This window comes from Acinonyx jubatus, chromosome C1, assembly GCF_027475565.1.
Source record: "Acinonyx jubatus isolate Ajub_Pintada_27869175 chromosome C1, VMU_Ajub_asm_v1.0, whole genome shotgun sequence".
NCBI lineage: Eukaryota > Metazoa > Chordata > Mammalia > Carnivora > Felidae > Acinonyx > Acinonyx jubatus.
The window spans coordinates 142096672-142119622 of record NC_069381.1 but is presented as its reverse complement, the minus strand read 5'-3'; the positions used below and the strand labels follow the sequence as shown (position 1 = coordinate 142119622).

The 22951-nt window shown below is 33.7% G+C and overlaps 1 protein-coding gene across 4 annotated transcripts in view; it reads right to left on the bottom strand.

The window, feature by feature from the left end:
* The window catches only part of GALNT13 (polypeptide N-acetylgalactosaminyltransferase 13), a 565714-nt gene that overhangs the window by 150624 nt on the left and 392139 nt on the right, over window positions 1–22951 (bottom strand). For all 4 annotated transcript variants that reach the window (XM_053215090.1, XM_053215089.1, XM_027055741.2 and 1 more), the window contains exon 9: window positions 21514–21694. In XM_053215090.1, coding sequence (XP_053071065.1) covers window positions 21514–21694 — 181 coding nt within the window. The remainder of the gene's footprint in view (window positions 1–21513; window positions 21695–22951) is intronic.

Here is a 22951-nt window from a genome sequence, read left to right as displayed (position 1 = left end):
TCTCTCAAAATAAATAAACATTAACAAACACATACATACACATACATACATGCATACATACATAAAGCTTCCCCTAGAGCTTCCCTGATAGTTATTTGAGTACCCTGAGACTACTCTGCTGGAGAGGCCACAGAAAAGCACTTTAGTTGACCATCCTAGCTTAGCCCAGTCTTTTAGCCATCACAGCAAGGTGCCAGATATGCAAGAGAAGCCATCTTGGACTCTCCAGACCAGCCATGTGCCTGCTGAATATGACTGAGTGACTTCAGTCATTGCCATATGAAGCACAGGAATTACTCTGCTGGGACCTGCCTGAATTCCTGACTCACAAAATCATTAGATACACACACACAAAAAATATTCTGTTTTAATCCACTAAGTTTGGGGATAATTTGTTATGCAGTAACAGAAAATGAGAACAAAGACAAACAAATAACAAAACCTGACTACCACCAACTTTAATGACTAAAAATCAAGGATAAAATTCTGAAGGACTGAAAGGTTAAAGACAAACAATATTGTACACATTCTGAAACCGCTTCCTACCCTGAATCAGAATACTTCAATCTAAGGATGCCACTAATATCCAGTTATATTTCTACTTAATTGTTCTCGAGGGCAAATCTCTTATCCTTTCTGTTTTTGGCTCTTCCTCTCTGTGTCTGGCTCCAATTTAACAGGCCTGAGTCAGAGAAAGATATATACTTCCTTAGTCTTTGCTGCTGAATCATCCCATTCATACCTACATAAGCAGGTGGCAGAAAATGGTCTCATATTTTAAAATAATTGGAGAAGCTAGTTATGTCATAAGAATGTAGAACGTTAGAGTTGAAATTAGAGATCATCATTTCCAATTGCCAATTTAATAAAAATATTCAGAGATTGAATATCTCAGAGACTGAGAGATTAAATCACTTTCCCAGAATAAAAAAATCTACATGTTTAGATCTTAAATCCAAGATTTCTAATCTACCATATTGTCTTTAAAGCTAAAGTTCTAGACATGAGGTTTTGGGCTGCTGTGAATTCCATAAATGGGAACCATACCTTCCATGAATTCCAAATTGGCATGAATAAAGTTGTGTATATATGTATCTAATTTTTCATATACTTCATCACATTTTCAAAGTGGTTTGTGATCTCTGTCCCAAGCTAGAAAACAATGCCTTGATGAAAGTCAGACATATATTCTTACATAAAAGTATAATTTTATTATGTAAATAATTTTGTCACATCTAATATTTATCAATAACATTTTAAATAACAGTTCTAACAATAACTACATACATACATATATATGTATAAAATATTTAGCCCTAGATTTGTATTTCTTTATATTATTTTCTTAAGAAATTTATTATTATTTATAGTTCATTAAGTCCTTAGTATGTCTCAGATACAGTTCCAACATCTTTATTCTTTATCTTATTGATGCTTACAAAAATTGGATCTGTGAGATAAATGAAAATCTCAAAATCTCAAAAATGAAATTCATTGAGATAATTATAAAAATCCCTACTTTATAGATGCAGAAACTAAGGCATAAAAAGCTTACAGGGGTGCCTGGGTGACTCAGGTGGTTAAGTGCCTGACTCCTGATTTCAGCTCAGGTCATGATCTCATGGTTCATGAGATTGAGCCCCACTTTGGACTCTGTGCTAACAGCACAGATCCCGCTTGAGATTCCTTCTCTCCCTCTCTCCCTTCCTCTCTGCCTCTCCCCTGCTCACCCTCTCTCTCTCTCTCTCTTTCACAAAATAAATAAAATAAACTTGAAAAAAAGATTACATAATTTGTTCTAGGTTATATAGCTATTACTGGATTCTGACTCTACAGGTAAAACAAAACAAAGCAAAACAAAAACAAAAACAAAAACAAAACCTCCTTTCAATGTCAATGTCCCTACGAGTGTGATCTGGGATGGAGTTCAAATTAAATACAGAATCTTGGATGACAGGTTTGTCAGGGAAATATCTGGCTTTTAGTACCAGAATGGCATGGCATCTGAAAGTAGAATAAAAGAGCCTTCTTTAGCCTCTCTGGTCCATGCCTAGGGCAGACTAGACTGGCCTTTGAAAAGATAATTAAGAAACCTGTGGGCCATACAGAATAATACATTAAAAAGAATATTCACCACAGTCAGATGGGATTTATTCCTGGGATGCAAGGATTGTTCAATATTCAACCAATGTAATATACCACATTAACAAAATGAAAAATAAATCATAAGATAATCTCAATAGATGCAGAAAAAAACATTTGATAAGATTCAACATCCATTCATGATAAAAACTGTCAACAAAATGGGGTTAGAGGGAACATACTTTAACATAATAAAGGCCGTATATGAAAAACCCACAGCTGACATCATTCTTAAAGGTGAAAAATAGCTGTCCTAAGGTCAAGAACATGACAGGATGTCCACTCTCGCCACATTTATTCAACATAATACTAGAAGTCCTAGCCACAGCAATCAGACTAGAAAAAGAAATACGAGGCATCCATATTGGTAAAGAAGAAGTTAAACTCATGATTTCCAGATGACATGACACTATATAGAAAATCCTAAATATTCCACCAAAAAACTACTAGAAGAATAAATGAATTCAGTAAAGCCATAGGGTACAAAATTAATACTCAGAAATTAGCAACTTTTCTATATACTAATGACAAAGTCACAGAAAGAGAAAAAAACAACACCGTTTACAAGTGCACCGAAAGAATAAAATACCTAGGAATAAACTTAACCAAAGAAGTGAAAAACTTGTACTCTGAAAACTATAAAACACTGATGAAAGAAGCTGAAGATGACACCATGAAATGGAAAAATATTCCATGTTCATGGATTAATATTGTCAAATGTCCACATGACCCAAAGCAAGCTACAGATTCAATACAATCCTTATCAAACTACTAATAGCATTTTTTGCAAAACTAGAACAAATAATACTGAAATTTTTATGGAACCACAGAAGATCCCAAGTAGCCAAAGCAATCCTGAGAAAGAAACAAAATTAGAAGTATCACAATTTTAGATTTCAAGATACACTGCAAAGCTATAATCAAAACAGTGTGGCTCTGGTGCAAAAACTGACACAGATCAGTGGAACAGAATAGAGAGGCCTACAATAAACCCATGTTTATATGATCGCTTAATCTATGACAAAGCAAGCAAGAATAAACAATGGAGAAAATGCAGTCTTATCAATAAATGGTGCTGGGAAAACTGAGCACTTACATGTACAAGAAGAAACTGGATTATTTCCTAATATCATACAAAAAATAAACTCAAAATGGATTAAAGACCTAAACATGAAACTTGAAACCATAAAATCCTACAAAAGAACACAGACAATAATTTCTCTGACATCAGACATAGCAACATTTTCCTAGATACGTTTCCTAAAGCAAGGGAAACAAAAGCAAAAATAAACTACTGAGACTATATTAAAATAAAAAGCTTCTGCACAGCAAAGGAAACAGTCAACAAAACAAAAAGGCAACCTACTGAGTGGGAGAGATATTTTCAAATGATATATCCAATAAGGATTAATATAAAAAAATATATAAAGAACTCATACATCTCAACACGCGCATACAAAAAACCCATTTAAAAATGGGCAGAAAATATGAATGGACATTTTTCCCAAAGAAAACCTACAGGTGACCAACAGACACATGAAACAATGCTCAACATCACTTATCATTAGGGAAATGAAAATCAAAACCACAAAGAGATATTACCTCATGTCTATTAGAAAGGCTAAAATCAAGAAGATAAGAAACAGTAAGTGTTAGTGAAGATGTGGATAAGAAGGAATCCTCATGCACTATTGTGGGAATGTAAATTCGTATAGCCATTGTGAAAAATAGTATTTTCCTCAAAAAATTAAAAATAGAAATATCATATGATCCAATAATTTCACTATTGGGCATTTACTCAGGGAAAATACAACACTAACTTGAAAAGATATATGCACCCCTATGTTTATTACAGCATTATTTACAATAGCCAAGACATGAAGACAACCTAAGTACCCTTCAACATACGAATGGATAAAGAAAATGTGGCATATATGCATAATGGAATATTATAGAATTATAAAAAAGGATGAGTTTGTGTTGTTTGAGGCATGGAAGGACCTAGAGGGCATTATGTTATGTAAATAAGCTAGTCAGAAAGAGAAATACCATATGATTCCACTCATACATGGAATCTTTAAAAAAACAAAAAATTTGGAAAGACCACAAATACATGGAGGTTAAAGAACATCCTACTAAAGAATGAATGCGTTAACCAGGAAATTAAAGAAGAAATTAAAAAAAAATACACTGAAGCAAATGAAAATGAAAACATGATAATCCAGAACTTTGAATGCAGCAAAGGCAGCCATAAGAGGGAAGTATATAGCAATACATCAAAAGCAAGACAAGTCTCAATTGTACAACCCACCCTTACACCCAAAAAAGCTAGAAAAGGAATATTAAATAAAGGCTACAGCCAGCAGAAGATAAATAATAAAGATTAGAGTAAAACTAAATGATATAGAAACAACAACAACAAAGAAACAGTAGAACAGATCAATGGAACTAAGAGCTGGTTATTTCAAGGAATTAATAAAGCTGATGAACTACTAGCCAGACTTATCAAAAAGAAAATAGAAAGGACACAAATAAATAAAACCATGAATGAAAGAGGAGAAATCACAACCAACACCAAAGAAATACAAACAATTATAAGAGAACATTATGAGTAATTGTATGCCAACAAATTGGGCAATCTGGAAGAAATAGGTAAATTCCTAGAAACATACAAACTACCAAAACTGAAACAAGAAGAACTAGAAAATGTGCACATACACATAACCATCAAGGAAATTGAATCAGTAATAAAAAATCTCCCAGCAAACAACAGTACAGGGTCATAGTACTTCTCAGGGTAATTCTACCAGACATTTATAGAAGAGTTAATACGCATTCTTCTGAAATTATTCCAAAAACTAGAAATTAAAGGAAAACTTTCAAACTCCTTCTATAAGGCCAGCATTACCTTAATTCCAAAACCAGACGAAGACCCCACTAAAAGAAGAATTATGTGCCAATACCCATGATGAACATGGATACAAAAATTCTCAAAAGATACTAGCAAATTGAATCCAACATTACATTAAAAGAATCATTCATCATAATCAAGTGTAATTTATTCCTGGGCTGCAGGAGTAGATCAATATTCACAAATCAATCAATGTGATACACCACATTAATAAAAGAAAAGAACCATATGATCCTCTCAATAGATTCAGAAAAAAATATATTTGACAAAATACAGCATCAATTCTTAATAAAAACCCTCAACAAAGTAGGGATAGAGGGAACATACCTTTACATCATACAGGCCATATACAAAAGACCCACAGCAAATATCCTCAATGGGAAAAAACTGAGAGCTTTTCTTCTATAGTCATGAACAAAACAGCTTGTCCACTCTCACCATTGTTATTTAACATAGTACTGAAAGTCCTAGCTTCACAATCAGAAAACAAAAAGAAATAAAAGACATCAGAATTGCAGGGAAGAAGCCAAACTTTCACTATTTGCAGATGACATGATATCCCATGTAGAAAACCTGAAAGACTCCACCCAAAAATTGTTAGAAGTGATATATTCAGTAAAGTCACAAGATATAATATCAATGTACAGAGATGTGTTGCATTTCTATACACCAATAATGAAGCAGCATAAGGAGAAATCAAGGAATCAATCCCATTTACAATTGCTTCAAAACCCATAAGATACCTAGGAATAAACCTAACCAAAGATGTAAAAAATCTGTATGCTGAAAACTATTGAAAACTTATGAAAGAATTTGAAGGTAACACAAAGAAATGAAAAAAAAAAAAAAACATTCCATGCTCATGGATTCGAAGAACAAACATTGTTAAAATATCTACCCAAGCCATCTACGCATTTAATTCAATCCTTATCAAAATACCACAGCATTTTTCCCTGAGCTAGAACAAACAGTCCTAAAATTTGTATGGAACTATGAAAGATCCCAAATAGCCAAAGCAATCTTGAAAAAGAAAAGCAAAGGTAGAGGCATCCCAATTCTGGTCCTCAAGTTATATTACAAAACTGTAGTGATCCAGCCAGTATGGTATTGGCACAAAAAACAGACATTGATCCAATAGATCAATGGGACAGAATAGAAAACCCAAAAATAGACCCACAACTATATGGTCAACTAATCTTTGACAAAGCAGGAAAGAATATCCAATGGAAAATGATGGTCTCTTCAACAAATAGTGCTGGAAAAATTGGACAGCAACATGCAGAAGAATGGAACTGGACCACCTTTTTGCACCATACACAAATATAAATTCAAAATGGATGAAAGACCCAAATTTGAGACAGAAAAGCATCAAAATCCTAGAAGCAACCAAAGGCAGCAACCTCTTTGACCTTGGCCATAGTAATTTGTTACTAGACACTTCTTTGGAGGCAAGAAAAACAAAAGCAAAAATCAACTACTGGGATTCTTCAAGATAAACACACACACACACACACACACACACACACACACTTCTGCATAGTGAAGGAAACAATCAGCAAAACTAAAGACAGCCTCCGGAATGGGAGAAGATATTTGCAATGAAGTGGGAGGAACTAGAGTGTATTATGCTAACCAAAATAAATCAGTCAGAGAAAGACAAATATCAAATGATTTCACCCATATGTGGAATTTAAGAAACAAAACAGATGAACACAGGGGAAGGGGGGAAAAAGAGAGAGAAGCAAACCATAAGAAACTCTTAACCACAGAGAACAAACTGTGGTGGATGGAAGGGAAGTGGGCAGAGGATGGATAAGTGGGTGATGGGTATTAAGGAGGACACTTGTTGGGATGAGCACTGGCTGTTATATTTAGAATCACTAAATTCTAATCCTGAAACCAATATTACAGTCATGTTAACTAACTATAATTTAAATAAAAATTTGAAACAACAAAAATCAAAAAAAAAACAAAAAGCAGAAGCAGAACAATAAACACAGACAACAAATTGATTGATGTCAGAGGGGAGGAAGATGGGGGTTCAGCAAAATGGGTGAAAAGAAGAAGGAGATATAGGCCTCCAGTTATGGAATGGAAAAGTTACAGGAATTAAAAGAAGAACGTAAAGAATAGAGTCAATGAAATTGTAATATCAATGTAATGGGACAAACGGTAGCTATATTTGTAGTGAACATAGCATAATGCATAAACTTGTCAAATCATGAAGTCATACACCCGAAACTAATGTAACACTGTGTGTCAACTATACTCAACTAAAAAAAAAGAAAAGAAAAGAAAACCCATAATCAGAAAAAAAAAACATGTAAGTTTTATGTAAAAAAAAAAAAGCTATAAATTTTATGATCCAGCAATTACACTCCCAGGAACATATCAACATTAATGCATTCATATGTTCATCCAAGGACAAGTACATAAATTCTCAAGACTTTTCACAACAGCCCCAAACTTGGAAACCGCTCAAATGCCCATCAACAAAAAGGGAATCAATATAAAGTATGTTATAGTCACATAATGGAATTCTACATAACAATAAGAATGGCTGATCTACACAACATTAGGCCCAGCAAAAGAAGCCAGACACAGATGAACACACACTGTAGAGTTCCATTAATGTAAAAGTTAAGAATAGGCAAATGTATGATCTCAGAAGTCAGGATTTATAAAAAGGTAGCAACCAGAAGGAGCATGAGGGGCTCTCGGAGCAAGGGCGGTTAAGCGGCTTTCAAATGATCTGGTTCTTGATCTGGATCCTGGTGACACAGGTGCGTTTGGGGTATGAAAATCCATTGAACTACGTACTTAAAAATAGTGCACTTTTCTGAATTGTGTTGAACTTCAATAAAGAGATAAATCTTTTTTAAAAATTTAAAAAATAAAAAAAGAAAGTTGTGTACAGTGAGAGTGGAGAAAGTGGGCCATAGAAGAAACTAGTATATTTACAAATAAAACACAGCTTTTATCCCACAGCTTCTGTTAGACCATATATTTGTAATTTTTCTTGCATAGCTACCACCCTCCTCTACTACTCTTTACTGACAGCCATGGGGTAAAAGGCTTCCAAGTACACTGTGGGGTCTGACATAAACGAACATTTCTGGGCAACATTCCTGTTGAACCTACACTCAGAAATTTGCCAAGAAGCCCACACCTCATTGCTTTCCTTCCATGTTTGTTTCTTCATTAATAAAATACAGTGACTCTAAACACAGGAAAGTCCAATGGAAGAAAGTCAAGCACAGTCCACGCAAAATCTTCCTGCATTGTTTTCAGCCAATCAGCATCGGCCTCCAAATGTTCTTATTTTATTTGACAATGAAGAAATTATATTTTCATTGTCAAAGTGGAGGCTCTAGATTGGTTAACTATTCATTTGAGATGATAAATTATATTCTAATTGTGTACTTTACAGATTTGGCAGGGAAACATCTAACCTCGATATATAACTTCTCTTGAAAATGTCCAGTTTTCAAATAATGATTCACTATATTCACAGAAATAATTGTTAACTCTGATATTACATGTACTTTCTCAAAAATAGGACCCATGACTATGGAAAATATTTATATTTGATAACATTTCATCTGATTTATGTGTTTCATTGGTGAACACATAAGCATCAAGATGTCCACTAGCTGTGCAACTATCTGGCACACATAAACATCAGTAAGAGGAAAATATGATTTTGTAATTTGGGGGTTGATAAAATACAAATTACAATAGATTGCACGGGATTTTAATGGAGGGAGTGAGGAGGTGCATGGATATCTGCTATACCTATTCTCTCAAGAAGAAGGATTTCATAATGGTCTGGGATTACAAAATAATTTCATAGGATAACTTTTGAGCTTTGGAAAGAAGGGTACTAGCATTATATTATTATGGCATGTCTACTTAGTTTTCCAAACTTATAGGAAAATCTATCATTATATTGTAACCTTTTCAATCAAAATGAGAATTTTATATGGCTTTATCTTCCTATTTGCTTATTTATTTTTAAATACTTATTTACTTATTTTGAGAAAAAGAGAGAGAGAGAGAGTGAGGGAGGGGCAGAGAGAAAAGGGGATAGAATCCAAAGCAGACTCCATGCTCGTGCAGAGCCCATTGCAGGGCTCAATCTCATGACCATCAGATCGTGACCTGAGCCAAAATCAAGAGTCAACTGATCCACCCAGGTGCTCCTACCTTTCAATATATTTAAAGTAAGGTATTTTATTATTGCCAGGGAAAGTACAATGTATTAAACAGTCAAAAAATCAGATAGAAATAAGTCAGTATCTCCTAAACAATTCTGAATCTAGTAAAATATATGTTTATGCATATGTATATTTTTCTCATGTGGAGATATATATACATAAATGTACACATATATGCACACATACATTCTATTATGTGGTAAAATATATACTCTTACATCACTATATATATTTCATATATGCATATCGGCACAATTTTTCTTTTATGTCTGGAATAGCCAAGAAATTGAATACGTTTATATTCTACTGTGTAAATGAAAGTTTAAACTTACTATATATAAAAAGTGAAAAAAAGTAACCCTACTATAATCAGACATATTAATAGGAAGATGTTGGCAAATACATTATCAAGATGAATCAGAATTCAGACATCAGTTTATCTTCAAAGAGATAGCTTTTCAAAAACTAATAATATCTTTGTGGATAGAATTTCAAGGAAGGGCATTTATTTTGGGTGTCAGAGAGGTCACAGAACTAGAGCATTTACTAGAAACTGGTAGTTCAAAAGTCTGAAACACTTAGGGATTTTCTCTAGATTTTGGTAAGACAAGAATCTGCCGGCATAGAAGTCTTGTCCCGCTCAATACCATAATGATTGCTATTTCTATCAGTCCACTTAGACCCTTCCAGAGGCAGTCACTTCCACATACAATTTACTCAATGCTTTATAAGTAAAATGACTAAATAATTTGTTGTTCAAATCAGGACAGTGTTATAGTGAAAGGGGACGCTATTAATAATTATGCCCAGATAACAGATATGCACCATGACTGTCCCAAATAAACAAGGACATATAGTCATCCTTTTTCAAGACTTCCTGTACATGGTTGAAAAATTTATTAGAAGTTGTTCATTTTGAGTTGAAATCTGCTTTTTTTTTCCAATTTTAAACCAGGGGCTAACAAATATAATGTGTTTTTATTCATTGATATGAAAGTTTCTCAGATAACGAAATCCAGCCTCTTACTCAATTCTCATTAAAGCGTCTCTAAAAGACAGACATCTAGGCTCTGTTTGAATATTTCCATAGACAAGAAACTCATTGCATTGCAAATCAATTCATTATATTTCTGGAAAGCTTCTTGGTCGAGAACTTAAATTGTCTGCTTATAATTTCTTATCTTCTGAATCTATACAAATGCCTGAGCTTTTCCACATAATATCCCCTTTTAGTAAAAACATTGCACCCTCTCTTACCTTATTTCTCAATCAAAGCCCCCCCTTCTTTCCACTGTTGTTCATATATCATAGATCGAAGGCTAGTTACATATAGTTACATCTAATTTGGAACGTTCATTTTGATCAATTAAATAACTTATTCAGACACTTGAGATCTATGTTCTTTAATTCCAATAAGAATTTTTTATTGGAAATATAATTAAATTGTGCTGAAAGAATAGAATTTCCTAAATTACTAAGTTGTGAAAAATTCCTAAGTTTTCAAATTTTTTTTAACTGAGATGTGCCAAAAATGTGCAGTTTATAATACAAAACAGTTTAAAAATTAAAATAATGTCACAATGGAGCTCATTTAGTAATGACAATTCTGACAGAAAAACTTTCAGTCATAAGAACACCATCACTGTAATTTCGTTTATCTTATTTTCAACAATATACATTAGAAAAGTTTAGCTGTTAGATATATTTTATCGCTATTTCCATGTTTAGAATATGCCTTAATTCAAATTGCTAATATCATGTATTATTTAAAATTTAACTTGCTCAGCCAAACTAACCAAAGATAAATGCTAATCTGAGATCTTCATTGTTTTGTCACTTTCAATCTATTTGTAAAATATAACAATCTCTGGCGGTGTCTGGGTGGCTTAAGCATCCAACTTCGGCTCAGGTCATGATCTCACAGTTAGTGAGTTCAAGTCCCACACTGGGCTCTCTGCTGTCAGCATAGAGTCCTCTTTGGCTCCTCTGTCCCCCTCTCACAGTCCCTCCCCCTCCTCCTCTCTCTAACACACTCTCTCTCTCTTTCTCAACAATTAACATTAAGAAAAGAATAATCTCTTAATTTTTGTTCATGTCTCTTGCAATTAAAACATCAATACTTCTATGGGGCACCTGTGTGGCTCAGTCAGTTGAGTGTCCGACTTCGGCTCAGGTCATGATCTCATGGTTCATGGGTTCGAGCCCTGTGTTGGGCTCTGTGCTGACAGCTCAGAGCCTGGTGCCTGCTTCTGATTCTGTGTCTCCCTCTCTCTCTCTGCCTCTCCCCTGCTCGTACTGTCTCTCTCTGTCTCTCAAAAATAAATAAATGTAAAAAAAATTTTTTAAACATCAATACTTGTAGGCAATTAATACAGAATTACTACTTACCTCATGGATTATGTGTTAATAAATCTATGTGTATGTGTGCAAACGGTCTAAAGTAGAGCTTTCACATCTGGGGGCTCATAGATGGTTGTCAATATGGTGGCCACCTGTCTTAAGGCACTGACAACCCCACATTAACTATAACTACTTCATATTAATGCTGCTTCTGGTGAAAACATGCAAGAGGCCTATTTGTTAAATAGGCATCTTACCTTTTCAGAAATTGTTTCTACTTTCCTTTGCAAAACTCTCACCCTGTCTAAATCACCTTTCGATTCTGGCCTATAACTATTGCCCCACATTCTTTTCTACCAACGATTAGCTGCAAAGCTCTCCTTAACTTATAACCTCGTTGAATAAAGATAACTACTAAAAATAGTTTTTATTTTCTAGATAATTTGTGTTAACACGCTAAAGGAGAGCTACTCCCAAAAGACTGTAAGTTATTAGGATGCTAAGGTAATCTATCGTTAGTAGTTGTTTTTTTTTTTTTAATGTTTATTTATTTTGAGAGAGAGATAGAGAGTGAATAGGGGAGGGGCAAAGAGAGAGGGAGAGAGAGAATCTCAAGCAAGCTCCACACTGTCAGCATGGAGCTTGATGCGGGGCTCAAACCCACAAACTGTGAGATCATGACCTGAGCTTAAAACAGAGTCAAAAACTTAACCGACTGAGCCATCTAGGCACCCAATGTCATTAGTATTTAATGTCTGGTAGGCTAGCATGTGGCTAGTTCCTTTTTGTATTGTTTTATTTTTGCCAAGAATTATTTTAAAGAGCCTCAACTTAGCACACTGAGTTTAATCCACATTCTATCATTATTGGATCTAGAAAAGACTGTGTTTCCTAATTCTCTAAAAGTTATCTTTGACTCTGCTCACTCTCCTAAGAGTACATGTAAATAAGTAACTGTTATTTAAAACAGCTAAAGATGATGATAACATAGAAATCCAGGTAAAGATAATCCACCAGAACACCTAATGCAGGGGACTTAGCCTGAGAGCATTTAAAACAAGAAATCTGCAATTTGAGAAAAAAAAGAAAAGAAATCTGCAATTTGTAACCATCTGACCGCCAATAACTTTATGTAAATGACTGCTGCTGAGTGTCAGAATGAGCTGTTTAACTGAGGTAAGAATTAGAATCGACATTTAATGTAATTGATTATATAAGTGTTAAGCTGTTCAATTTTAGTTATGCTAAAATTATATAGTAAAATTGGGGCACTCTGAAGATCACAAGATGAAAGTAGGTATGGGAAAACCTCTGTATGCACCTGAATCATGTTTGATCCATATTTAATGCTCTTACATCAATAAAAACTCTTGGCCAACTTCTGAGAGTAAAAATCCATCCATCTTACACAAGTGTTCTTGATCGTTTACACCAATTTGAAAAACATTGTAATGTCCTATTCCGACTAGTTGAACAAGCTTTAAGGAAATTAAAATTAATCATGAGCATCCAATCTAAATGAGGTAGAATTTACTTACTGGAAACTTCAGAATATTGCACAAGTTGCACACACACACACACACACACGCACACACACACTGATTAGACTAGAGCTATACATTTTTCACTTAAAGATGAACCAAAAACTAAATGTATGAATAATTTTGATATCTAAATCCTAGGAGGTAGTGATAATTATGTGAATAAATCTATATTAGAGCTTAAGTAATATTTATTCACTCTAGAAATACTTGAAACTACTCAGATTTGGTAATGATAAAATTATTTCAGGGACTAATTATCTGAGTTGTTGATTGGTTAATCAAAGACTCTGAGGGTACAATGATCCACCCTTACTGTTTAAATTCAATATTTTTGTAGCATTCAATAAACATTATTTATATCATCTGTTTATTAACTTTATGGACCATGAATACAATTCAAGATATTTGGAAATAATTACTGTAATGTGAACTGATATAATCATTTAATAGATTTATTTAAAATTTTAACTGTTATAACTGATTAACTAGCTATAGCTGATGTAACTATTGAAGCTAATACTTTTATTTATGTTCCATGGATAAAGATGATAATACTTTGCATAAGGAGAATTATCGGATTCTAGCATTCTACTTCCATTTATTGCCCAGAGAGATCACAGACTACTTAAAAAAAAAATCCTGCACATTTTATTAACTTCAAACTTAAATCGCTCAACAAACTTTAGTGGGGTACCTAAAATTTGCCAGTCTGTTTTAACACAAAATAATCTCTAAAGCCATAAAGGTTAAGCCAGCCAGATTTCATTTCAACAATTAAATTCTTTTTTAAGATATATTTTTATATACAAAAAAATTACAACATGTGAAGTCTGGGAGAAAATACTTGCAGTGTATATAACATACAAAATATTGGTTACAAAAATACATAAAGATCTATGAATATATAAAAGGGAAAAGATATCCAATAGTAAAGTGAACAAAAGTTATGAATAAAAAGAAGAAATCCAGGTAATAATAAAAAAGATGTTTATACCTAGTAGCAATATGAGAAAAGAAACTAGATATGTATTAATTCTATATGCAAATATAAATAAATATACACATATATATGTGCACACACATATCTATGCAAAAATAAAAAGTATTAAAAATCTAGAGTGGTGATATCATATTATAAGTGCTCAAGAACCGTTGGTGGAATAATGGTTACAATCTTTTTGGATGGAAGTTTTGAAAATTTCTACCAAAATACAGATGTACATATTCTTTGATTCACTAAATCTACTTGTATGAATATATCTGGCTAATGATAACAAATATCTAGCACTAATTGAGTGTTTAATGTTGCCAAGCATTGTCCAAAATGCCTTATATATCTAGTTGTCATTTAAGTCTCAAAAATCTTTATGTGGAAGGCCCAATTATTATAAGTCTCATTTACAGTAAGGAAACTAAGCGCAGATAAGTTAAGTAAATACAGAGAGGGGTTATGTGGAGCCAGGACCTGAAATAATCCAGGTAGTCTGCTACCAACTCTTTTTTAGGTTGCTATGTTGTTTAGACAAATCCTACCAGGTTCAAAAGATACTGCTTCAAGAACGCTTCTGTAACTTATAATAACACACAACCACAAGCCGACAAATGTTTGTCACTATGGGTATGATTAAATAAGTTTTAATATATCCATGCAGTACAGTATTATTTAGTTCCAAAGTAGAATGATATAATCTTATGTGAATTCTGTGTAAAACATTATAGGACAAACTATATAGTTAAAAGAAAGGAAATTAAAACAGTATCTATTATATGATCTTATTTACTTAATATATGTATATATGTCTATATATGTATACAAATGCATAGGAAAAGGATTTGAAGGATAGGCATCAAATGCTTCACAGAGGGTTATTTTGGAGTAGGGGGAAACATCAGTGGTGACTGAAACATATATTTTGCCTCTGACAAATATAGTAAGAAAAAATTGAGTTCAATGAACTCTAAAAACAAAACCAGCCAACCAATAAACTAACCAAACAACAAATATTGTCTCTTTATTCACACAGCTTAGTGGAGGGAAGAAATACTTTAAAAATGCATAAATACTACAACAGGGGAGGCCATTGGAGTTCCCAGAAAAACGCTAATAAACATTACACATGAATCATGAATGTCGGTGGATGATGATGGCACTTTATGCAGAGGTAAACTCACTCATTAACTCATCAAATATTATTAACTCATCAAATACTATGTTAGACATATGCAAAACTCTAAAAGCTGGAGGGAACATGTTGAGACTTTAGTTCCACATGGTTGGTGTGTGGAAAGCTAGGGTTGAAAATAGAGGATGAAAGGCTGAGTGAGCATCAGATCTGGCCACATTCCAGATTTTTGACTTTCTGTTAAGTCATTAAAAGTTTGGTAGGTAAGTGAGAGATCAGATGAAATTTAGTTTCAGGAGTGTCCTCGAGCAACATGGTAAAAGTGGGTGAAAAGTGGACAAAGCTTTGAGGCAGGAGGACCCATCAGGATGGTCAGGAGTTTCTCTGGATTTGAGATGAGTGGAAGAACAAGAATAACTGAACGGATTTGAGAAAACTTAGCAGGTAGAAGGCAAAAGACTTAGAGATTCAGTTGATTTTGATGCTTATGAGTGAGAGTAGAAATCAAGGAGAATGTTGGTCGTTCACATAAGTATCCCTTTTAAATCTTGACAGCGTGTTCCCCATGTACTAAGCACTTAATTTCATTTTTCATTTAAACTAATTAATTGTGATGATATAGGCAGTTCACTTTTTAAAGGCAAAAGCGACATCTTTTCTGTGTTTTTACCTTCCCTACCTGGCACGGTGCAGATCAGGAATTTAATAAATACCTACCCAATGAAGACAGAAGCATGAAAATATCATTATTATTAAAGAAACACAAATGAATACCCATAAAATACCAACAATAAAAATTGACCTAGTGTCTTTAATTAATTGTAGCAAGGAAAAACAGCTGTCCACCCACAATACCAACAATATTGAGTATAGCCATCATTCCTTTCTTCCACATTTAGCATTTCACAGTATCAACCAGATACATGAATTACGTGCTATTACAATCAAGCATATTAAAATGATTTAGAATTTCCTCCTCCTGATATCCTATGCACTTGGTGAGAACATGGTTGGTGCTCCTGAAGAAGTGTTTATTAATAAAAATACAAAATTCACAGGTGCAAATGTACTTTATGTTCAGAACTGCCGCACTCTTTAGAGATGAATTCATGTTAACCCAACCAAAAACTGATATCCCTGGACTATTATTTAAAAAAATGTGCATGCTGCATATTTTGTGGAGAACATCAAAACCTGTGCTCATGAAATCGGCCTGGAACCACATTTTTATGACTCATAAAAGAAATTAGGACCTACATTCAAAGGGCTGGTTATTAAATATTGTATCTTCAAAAAACCAGCATGCTGAAAAACATTGGTATTTCATAGATAAAAATTTCAAGAGATAGAAAGGAACATACATCTTAAACTTTCATAATGATGCAAAGATGCTTCTAACAAAGGCTGCCTCTGATGAACTGACTTTTCTAAAGTATTTTTAAAAGGTTAACAGATAGAGTTAACCTTCAAAATAAGTTCAAGGATGTGTTGTTAAATGTGAGGTTTCTGTTTATCTGGAATACAGATCAAAATGCTACAGAATTGCCAAAGGAAAATAAGCTGTTTTCCCAGTCACATATAAATACCTTTAAAGGTATGTTTGGGGGATCTTTAAATTCTATATTCAATTTGTGTCTGCTCAAAACAAGAGCACAAGTGGTTCATTAAGAAAAGGAAGAACAGGGGCACCTGGGTGGCTCAGTCAGTTGAGCCACTGACTTTGGCTCAGGTCATGATCTCACCATCTGTGAGTTTGAGCCCCACATTGGGCTCTGTGCTGACAGCTCAGCGCCTAGAGTCTGCTTTCAATTCTGTGTCTCCCCCTCTCTCTTCCCCTCTCCCACTAGTGCTCTGTCTCTCTGTCTCTGAAAGGTTAATAAACCTTAAACAAATTTAAAAAAAAAGAAAAGGAAGAACAACTGGAGGTTATATAAGGACAGCTTCTTCTAATCACCATGTCCTTTGATACACAGTTGGAAATCTATCTCCCCCCAAAAGAAAATCAATATTTATAGAGCATCCAGCATTTCAAATACATGGTTAGTGTTATGACTACACTGTATTTTAAAGTTCTTAAGCTTTTTACCTGTGACTGATAGGAAAAAAATGTGGGCATTTATAATGGGTTGCTCTGTGAAGAGTGGTTTCTGCTGACATTACTTCATTTCAAAGGATTTGCTAGGACAATCACATTGCCTCCAGCTGTAACAGCCCAATTACTAGTAAAAACTGCCTCAGACTTTAAGAGCCTACAGGGCTTTAAAAATCAATGATGCTTTAGTATTTGCATCCTCAAAAAGGCAGCCAGAAAGCAAACTAAACAAGTGTTGAAAATGTATTCTTCAACACTATTTCAAAGTATTTCTATTCTTCATTCATATACCCATTTGGGAGACATAATTAGATACAGCCAGCTCTATCAATATTGCCAATGGCTAATGGGCATAGGCTGAGACAATTAGGATGTACAGTAAATATTTTGCAAAAAAGTCAGATAAAGTAATTCACATACGTAGTTATCTATACATCCCATTTTAACTTTAAATTAATGGGGGTCATGAGAAAAATAAAAATCAACATGTGTAAAAGTAGTCATATTTTAAGCTTATGGGCTCTTATACTATGCTGCTCTATTGCAGAATGTTATTGTTTGCCTAAATCGTGCCTGTTAGACTTCTATATTAGTCCTGGAAGGTAGGATTATATTACTGTGTGTGTCTATAGTTATGGTGTAATCATAATTCCCTAAGAACACGAGTAAACCAATGGAACCTTCTTTTCGGAGAGGAAACTCAGATATATGAAGAGTACCTTTAAGTACCTATAAGTACCTATAAGACATCACAGATATATGAAGAGTAGCTTTCATTTCCCTCTTATCAGTGGGTCCTAAATCAGGGGTTAGATCAGGGAAGTGGGTCTTTACTCAGGGGTTAGGTCAGGGAAGGGGGACAAAAGCTTCCAATGTGCTGCAGTTCTTGTGAGGAGTCTGGCACAGATCAGACATCCATGGAGAATTCAGTAGAAAAGAAGAAACAAAAGTGGCTTCCCTTTAAAGTGCATTGGTCATTCCCTTTAGTCATTCATTGGTTCTTCTAATTATTCAACACACAGTTTTTCTAGGACTGTAAAATGACAGGAAAGTTGCTAAACACTGTAACTACACGTCTCTGAACTACTATGGATAAAGAGACAAGTAATAGACAAAGAACAATATGGTACACGGTAATAATGGATTGGCTGTGGTATTAAAACTATAGGCAATACACTTTTGAGAGAGAAAGAATACCCAGTCTTTTCAAGACAGAGCTGAAGCATGACACCAACCAATAAAACAAGCAGTATTTTATAGAGTATATTGGAAGGAAACAAAGTTGTCAGAATTCAATTCATAAAGGCTCAGCACTTAAAGATCACCCTTTGAACAGCTGTGTAAGAGGAGAACAAGATTTTTTTTAATAGAAGCCTTGGGTGTAAAAAATGGGAGTCTCTTCACAAAACATCTTGGGCAAATGAATAGATACATAAAGGTCCTTCTAGAAAGCATTATAACATTTTCCTTAGCCCGCTTATTAAGGAAGTTTTGGAGAATTAGACAGAATTCAATATAAGCTTTTTAGAGTTTTTCATAAATACCTGTGTGTGTTTGTGTGCGTGTATGTATATCAGAGTAAAGGATGTAAGTCTAAGTGTAGGTGTGCACGCATGGATCTCTCTGCTATCCCCATACACCACCTTCTCTCTTTACAAACTTTCCTTTTACCCAAGGAGATGAAAAACAGAATCCCAACAATTCTGGATGATAGCAAAGAAATCCATGATGTTGATTTTAAGAGTATCAGAGACGATCAGTAATGACTAAAATAGTCATTCACTCAAAAAAGGCTCACCACCATACAAGTGACAGAGTCTTGATTTCCCCAATAAAACACATTTTATCTATTTTTGGATGAGCTGAAAGCTGTCTAGGGCTAGAACTGTTTTTGACATCCAACTCTAGTTTCCAGCTTACTTCCTTTCCTTTTTCACTGTGAAGCAATTTATTGTTTTGTGTTTTTGGTTTTTCCTTCTTGCCCATACTACAGCAGGCAGGTTCCATGCTTGGCCACGCTGACAGTCAGAGACATACAAAAACGCAAACGCCCTGAAGAAGTTCCTAGATATTTTCAGCATATTCCCCAAATGTCCTTTTCCTGCTTTCCAAAATACCTTTTTGGATTTAAATAAGCCCATTTCATAAGAACAATAAGCTTCCAAATGATAGCTACGATTTCCAGAATATACAAACAGTCCCTGTTGAGTAACATAAAGTCAATAGTTCCAGAAGGCAAGTGTTCCTTTTTACCCATTAAACTCTAAGGCTTTCATTTCATTACAGTTTGAGAAATGGTTCTACTATTTATCTGCCTTTTTCACTCAATGGGAAATTATACAAAATCTAACACATTGCTTTTTACAAATAATATTCATCATGGGTGACTACAATACACATGGTTGCAATTATTCTCAAATACTTCTATTCCTGAATATAAGTTGTATATAATCACACATGGCACATTTCTTTCTTCCACTACTCCTTTCTTCGTATTTGAGCTTATATATTTCTACAAGTAATGATTTGAGTTCAGAAGGCATTATCAAAAGAAAATGAAAAGGTTATATAAATGTCACTGCCTTGCTACGAATTTTACATGTTCTTGCCAAATGCGACTCTGAATATCTGGACTGGCTTTCTACTGTAAACAGAAATACATCTATGCGTGAAATAGTGTTCCTGACAATAGCTTCTCGACATGGAAGAGGCTTGAAAATGTGCAAGAAAAATCCTTCACCTAATCACACATTTACACATGCATTGCTCTCATTTTTCTTTTCTATAGTAATACTGGATCTTAATAAGGAAGTTCATACTGCTCATTGTCCCTTTATTTGTAGAAGAAGAATTTTCACAGCCGCATATATACTTTCAGAAATCAGAGCCTGTCAGAACCTAAACTGGTGTTTCCAAACCGTTCAATAGATTATAATGTAGGAGAGAAGATGTAAGCATGAATTTTTGGTATTCTTGTGGGTTACATAATGATGACATTGATGACCACAAGGCCTATGCATAAACTATCAAAATAGAATTTTAAAAAATTATTTTATCAATACAGTTGAATTCCCATTGTATTAATTTATGTTTCTGTCTCTTTGTCTAAACTTTGAGATCTTGAAGGCCCCTATGTCTTCTCCTTGTTTTTATTTTCTCATAATGTCTCATGTTACTTCCTTAGAAAACAACGCAATGTCTCAGAGGTTGTTTTTTTAAATAAGTAATACAGCTATTAGGAAAATTCTAGAAAATTATAAAAATAAAATCATTCATAATCACTCCACTCCGGTATGGGATTTTTTTTCACACTTTATATTTTTCTTCTTTTTTAGTGGCTAGTAACATTCTTTAAAACAATTTTTAAATTCTTTATTAAAATATATTTTCCCTTTAAATTCATTTCAAATAAATTTAACAGTAAATGCTATGTTTTATTTTAAAAATTTAAAAAGATATAAGGAAAAGAATAAATTATTCACAATCCTATTAGCTTACATTTACACATGCACTGCTTATATCCAGTGATAGCTTACATTTACTTCTATCTCCATATCTACTTTTTGTAACTAAAGTAGGATAATATTTTAGTATCCTATATTATGCTTTTCTACATATCTATTAATGAGTAATTTACTACATCATTTAATATTCTTTAAAAAGATAAAGTTTTATATCTGTGTAAGTTACCATCCTATATCTTTAGGAAATCATTTAGGCAGTAGGGAACATCTCTCTTTAAATGTTAACAAAATTTCTTGCCAACTTATCCAACTTTATTTGGGAAATAAGGAAACAAAGTCTTACTTCTTTTAAAAAAATTTTTTTTCTTAAATTGAGCTGATACATATTAATTAAAATTAGATCTCTCTGCTTACTCCACTTTTCTGGCATAATACTTGTGCCAAGAAAGAAACAAAGAAAAAGGAATATTTAGCCATTTGAGATAAGTATAGTCCTTCTCATTTGAGATGAAAAATGACTTCATAGTACTACCTTCTCAAATATGATTTTCTGTAATACTATGGTGATAAAATACATTTTAGTCAAACTGGTGGAATAGTAGCAATAATGAAACACATATTTAGCATGTTTAATATTTTATTTTTCCCTGCAGATAAAGAAAAATATTAGAATTGTTTACCTGGGGATATGATATAGAAGAAATCTTTAAATTCATCCATCCAAACTTCTGCTAGTCTCCTGTTGTTTTTGTTGATGACATGACCAGTGCCACCAGGGAAAGTGTAAGGAGTTGCCTTCCGAAAAACATGACCAACATGGGAGCAAGTCACAATCTCCAAAGAGCCTCCACATTGCCAAATCTGTGGAAAAAAAGCAATCCTATCTCAATCATTGTAAATAATGCAGTAATAATGTCTGACAAGGAACTGAGGCTAACTAAGGCCAGATCTTTAGATCTTATATGGCTCAAGCAAACCTCAGATGGACACAAAATTTAGAACTGGTATACTTAGCTTGGCAAAAGATTCTAATTTAGAAGAGCTTGATATTTGTAAATATTGTAGTGTTGGACTTGTAAGTTTCAATTACTTTTTCATTGCCTTTGTTAAACTACCAAATTTTCAGTTTCTAGTAGTCAACCTAATCGCTACTTAATAGTATTTAGTATCTAAACTCTGCTATGAATTAATGAATTTATTATACATGTTAGATGTCATGGTAAACATCTAAATTTGTTTAAAGCAAAATCAATTATACTCCACTCATTTTACTCCAGTCATTTTAAATGACTGTCAATTTCAGCTATCATATATTGGCAGTATCTTACACCTTTGGATATATTATTCGTATTAAAATGTGCTAGGACTCCTTTATATCCACTCACCATCTATGCATCCTTCAAAATCTATCTCCAAGATCACTTCTTCTAGAAGGTTCTGTAGGGAGGTTTTGTAGTTGTGACTTTGGTACTTTAAACATCCTTTCATGAAGAACTGATTACACTGTCTTGTAATCAATTGTTTACTTCACTATCTCTTGTTCAAAACTGTAAATTCTTAGAAAACATTTGCCTATATTTCTTGGTGTCCTAGATTTACTGTGCAGTTGAGGCTAATTATTAAGTATCCCTAACACATTTATTTCTATAAAATTACATTACTTAGCTACAGGTTATACTAATAGCATATGTGTATATGCATGCTATCTATAAAATATACTAATATATACACACACATATATACATATATACATGCACAAACATATATATATATATATATACACACATACACAAACATAGAACACACACTCATATGTGTATGTTTATTACATACATATAATATATTGCATATGTGCTACAGGTTGTTTATCCCAATAAACAAGTCATAGTTATCATTATATATTGGAAGCATTGTTCTTTTTTTTAACGTTTATTTATTTTTGAGAGAGAAAGGGAGAGGGAATGAGTGGAGGAGGGGCAGAGAGAGAGGGAGAGAGAGAATCCCAAGTAGACTCTGCATTGCCAGTGCAGAGTCCCGTGCGGGGCTTGGACTCATGCACTGTGAGATCATAACCTGAGCCGAAATCAAAAGTTGGGTGGTTAACTGACTGAGCCACCC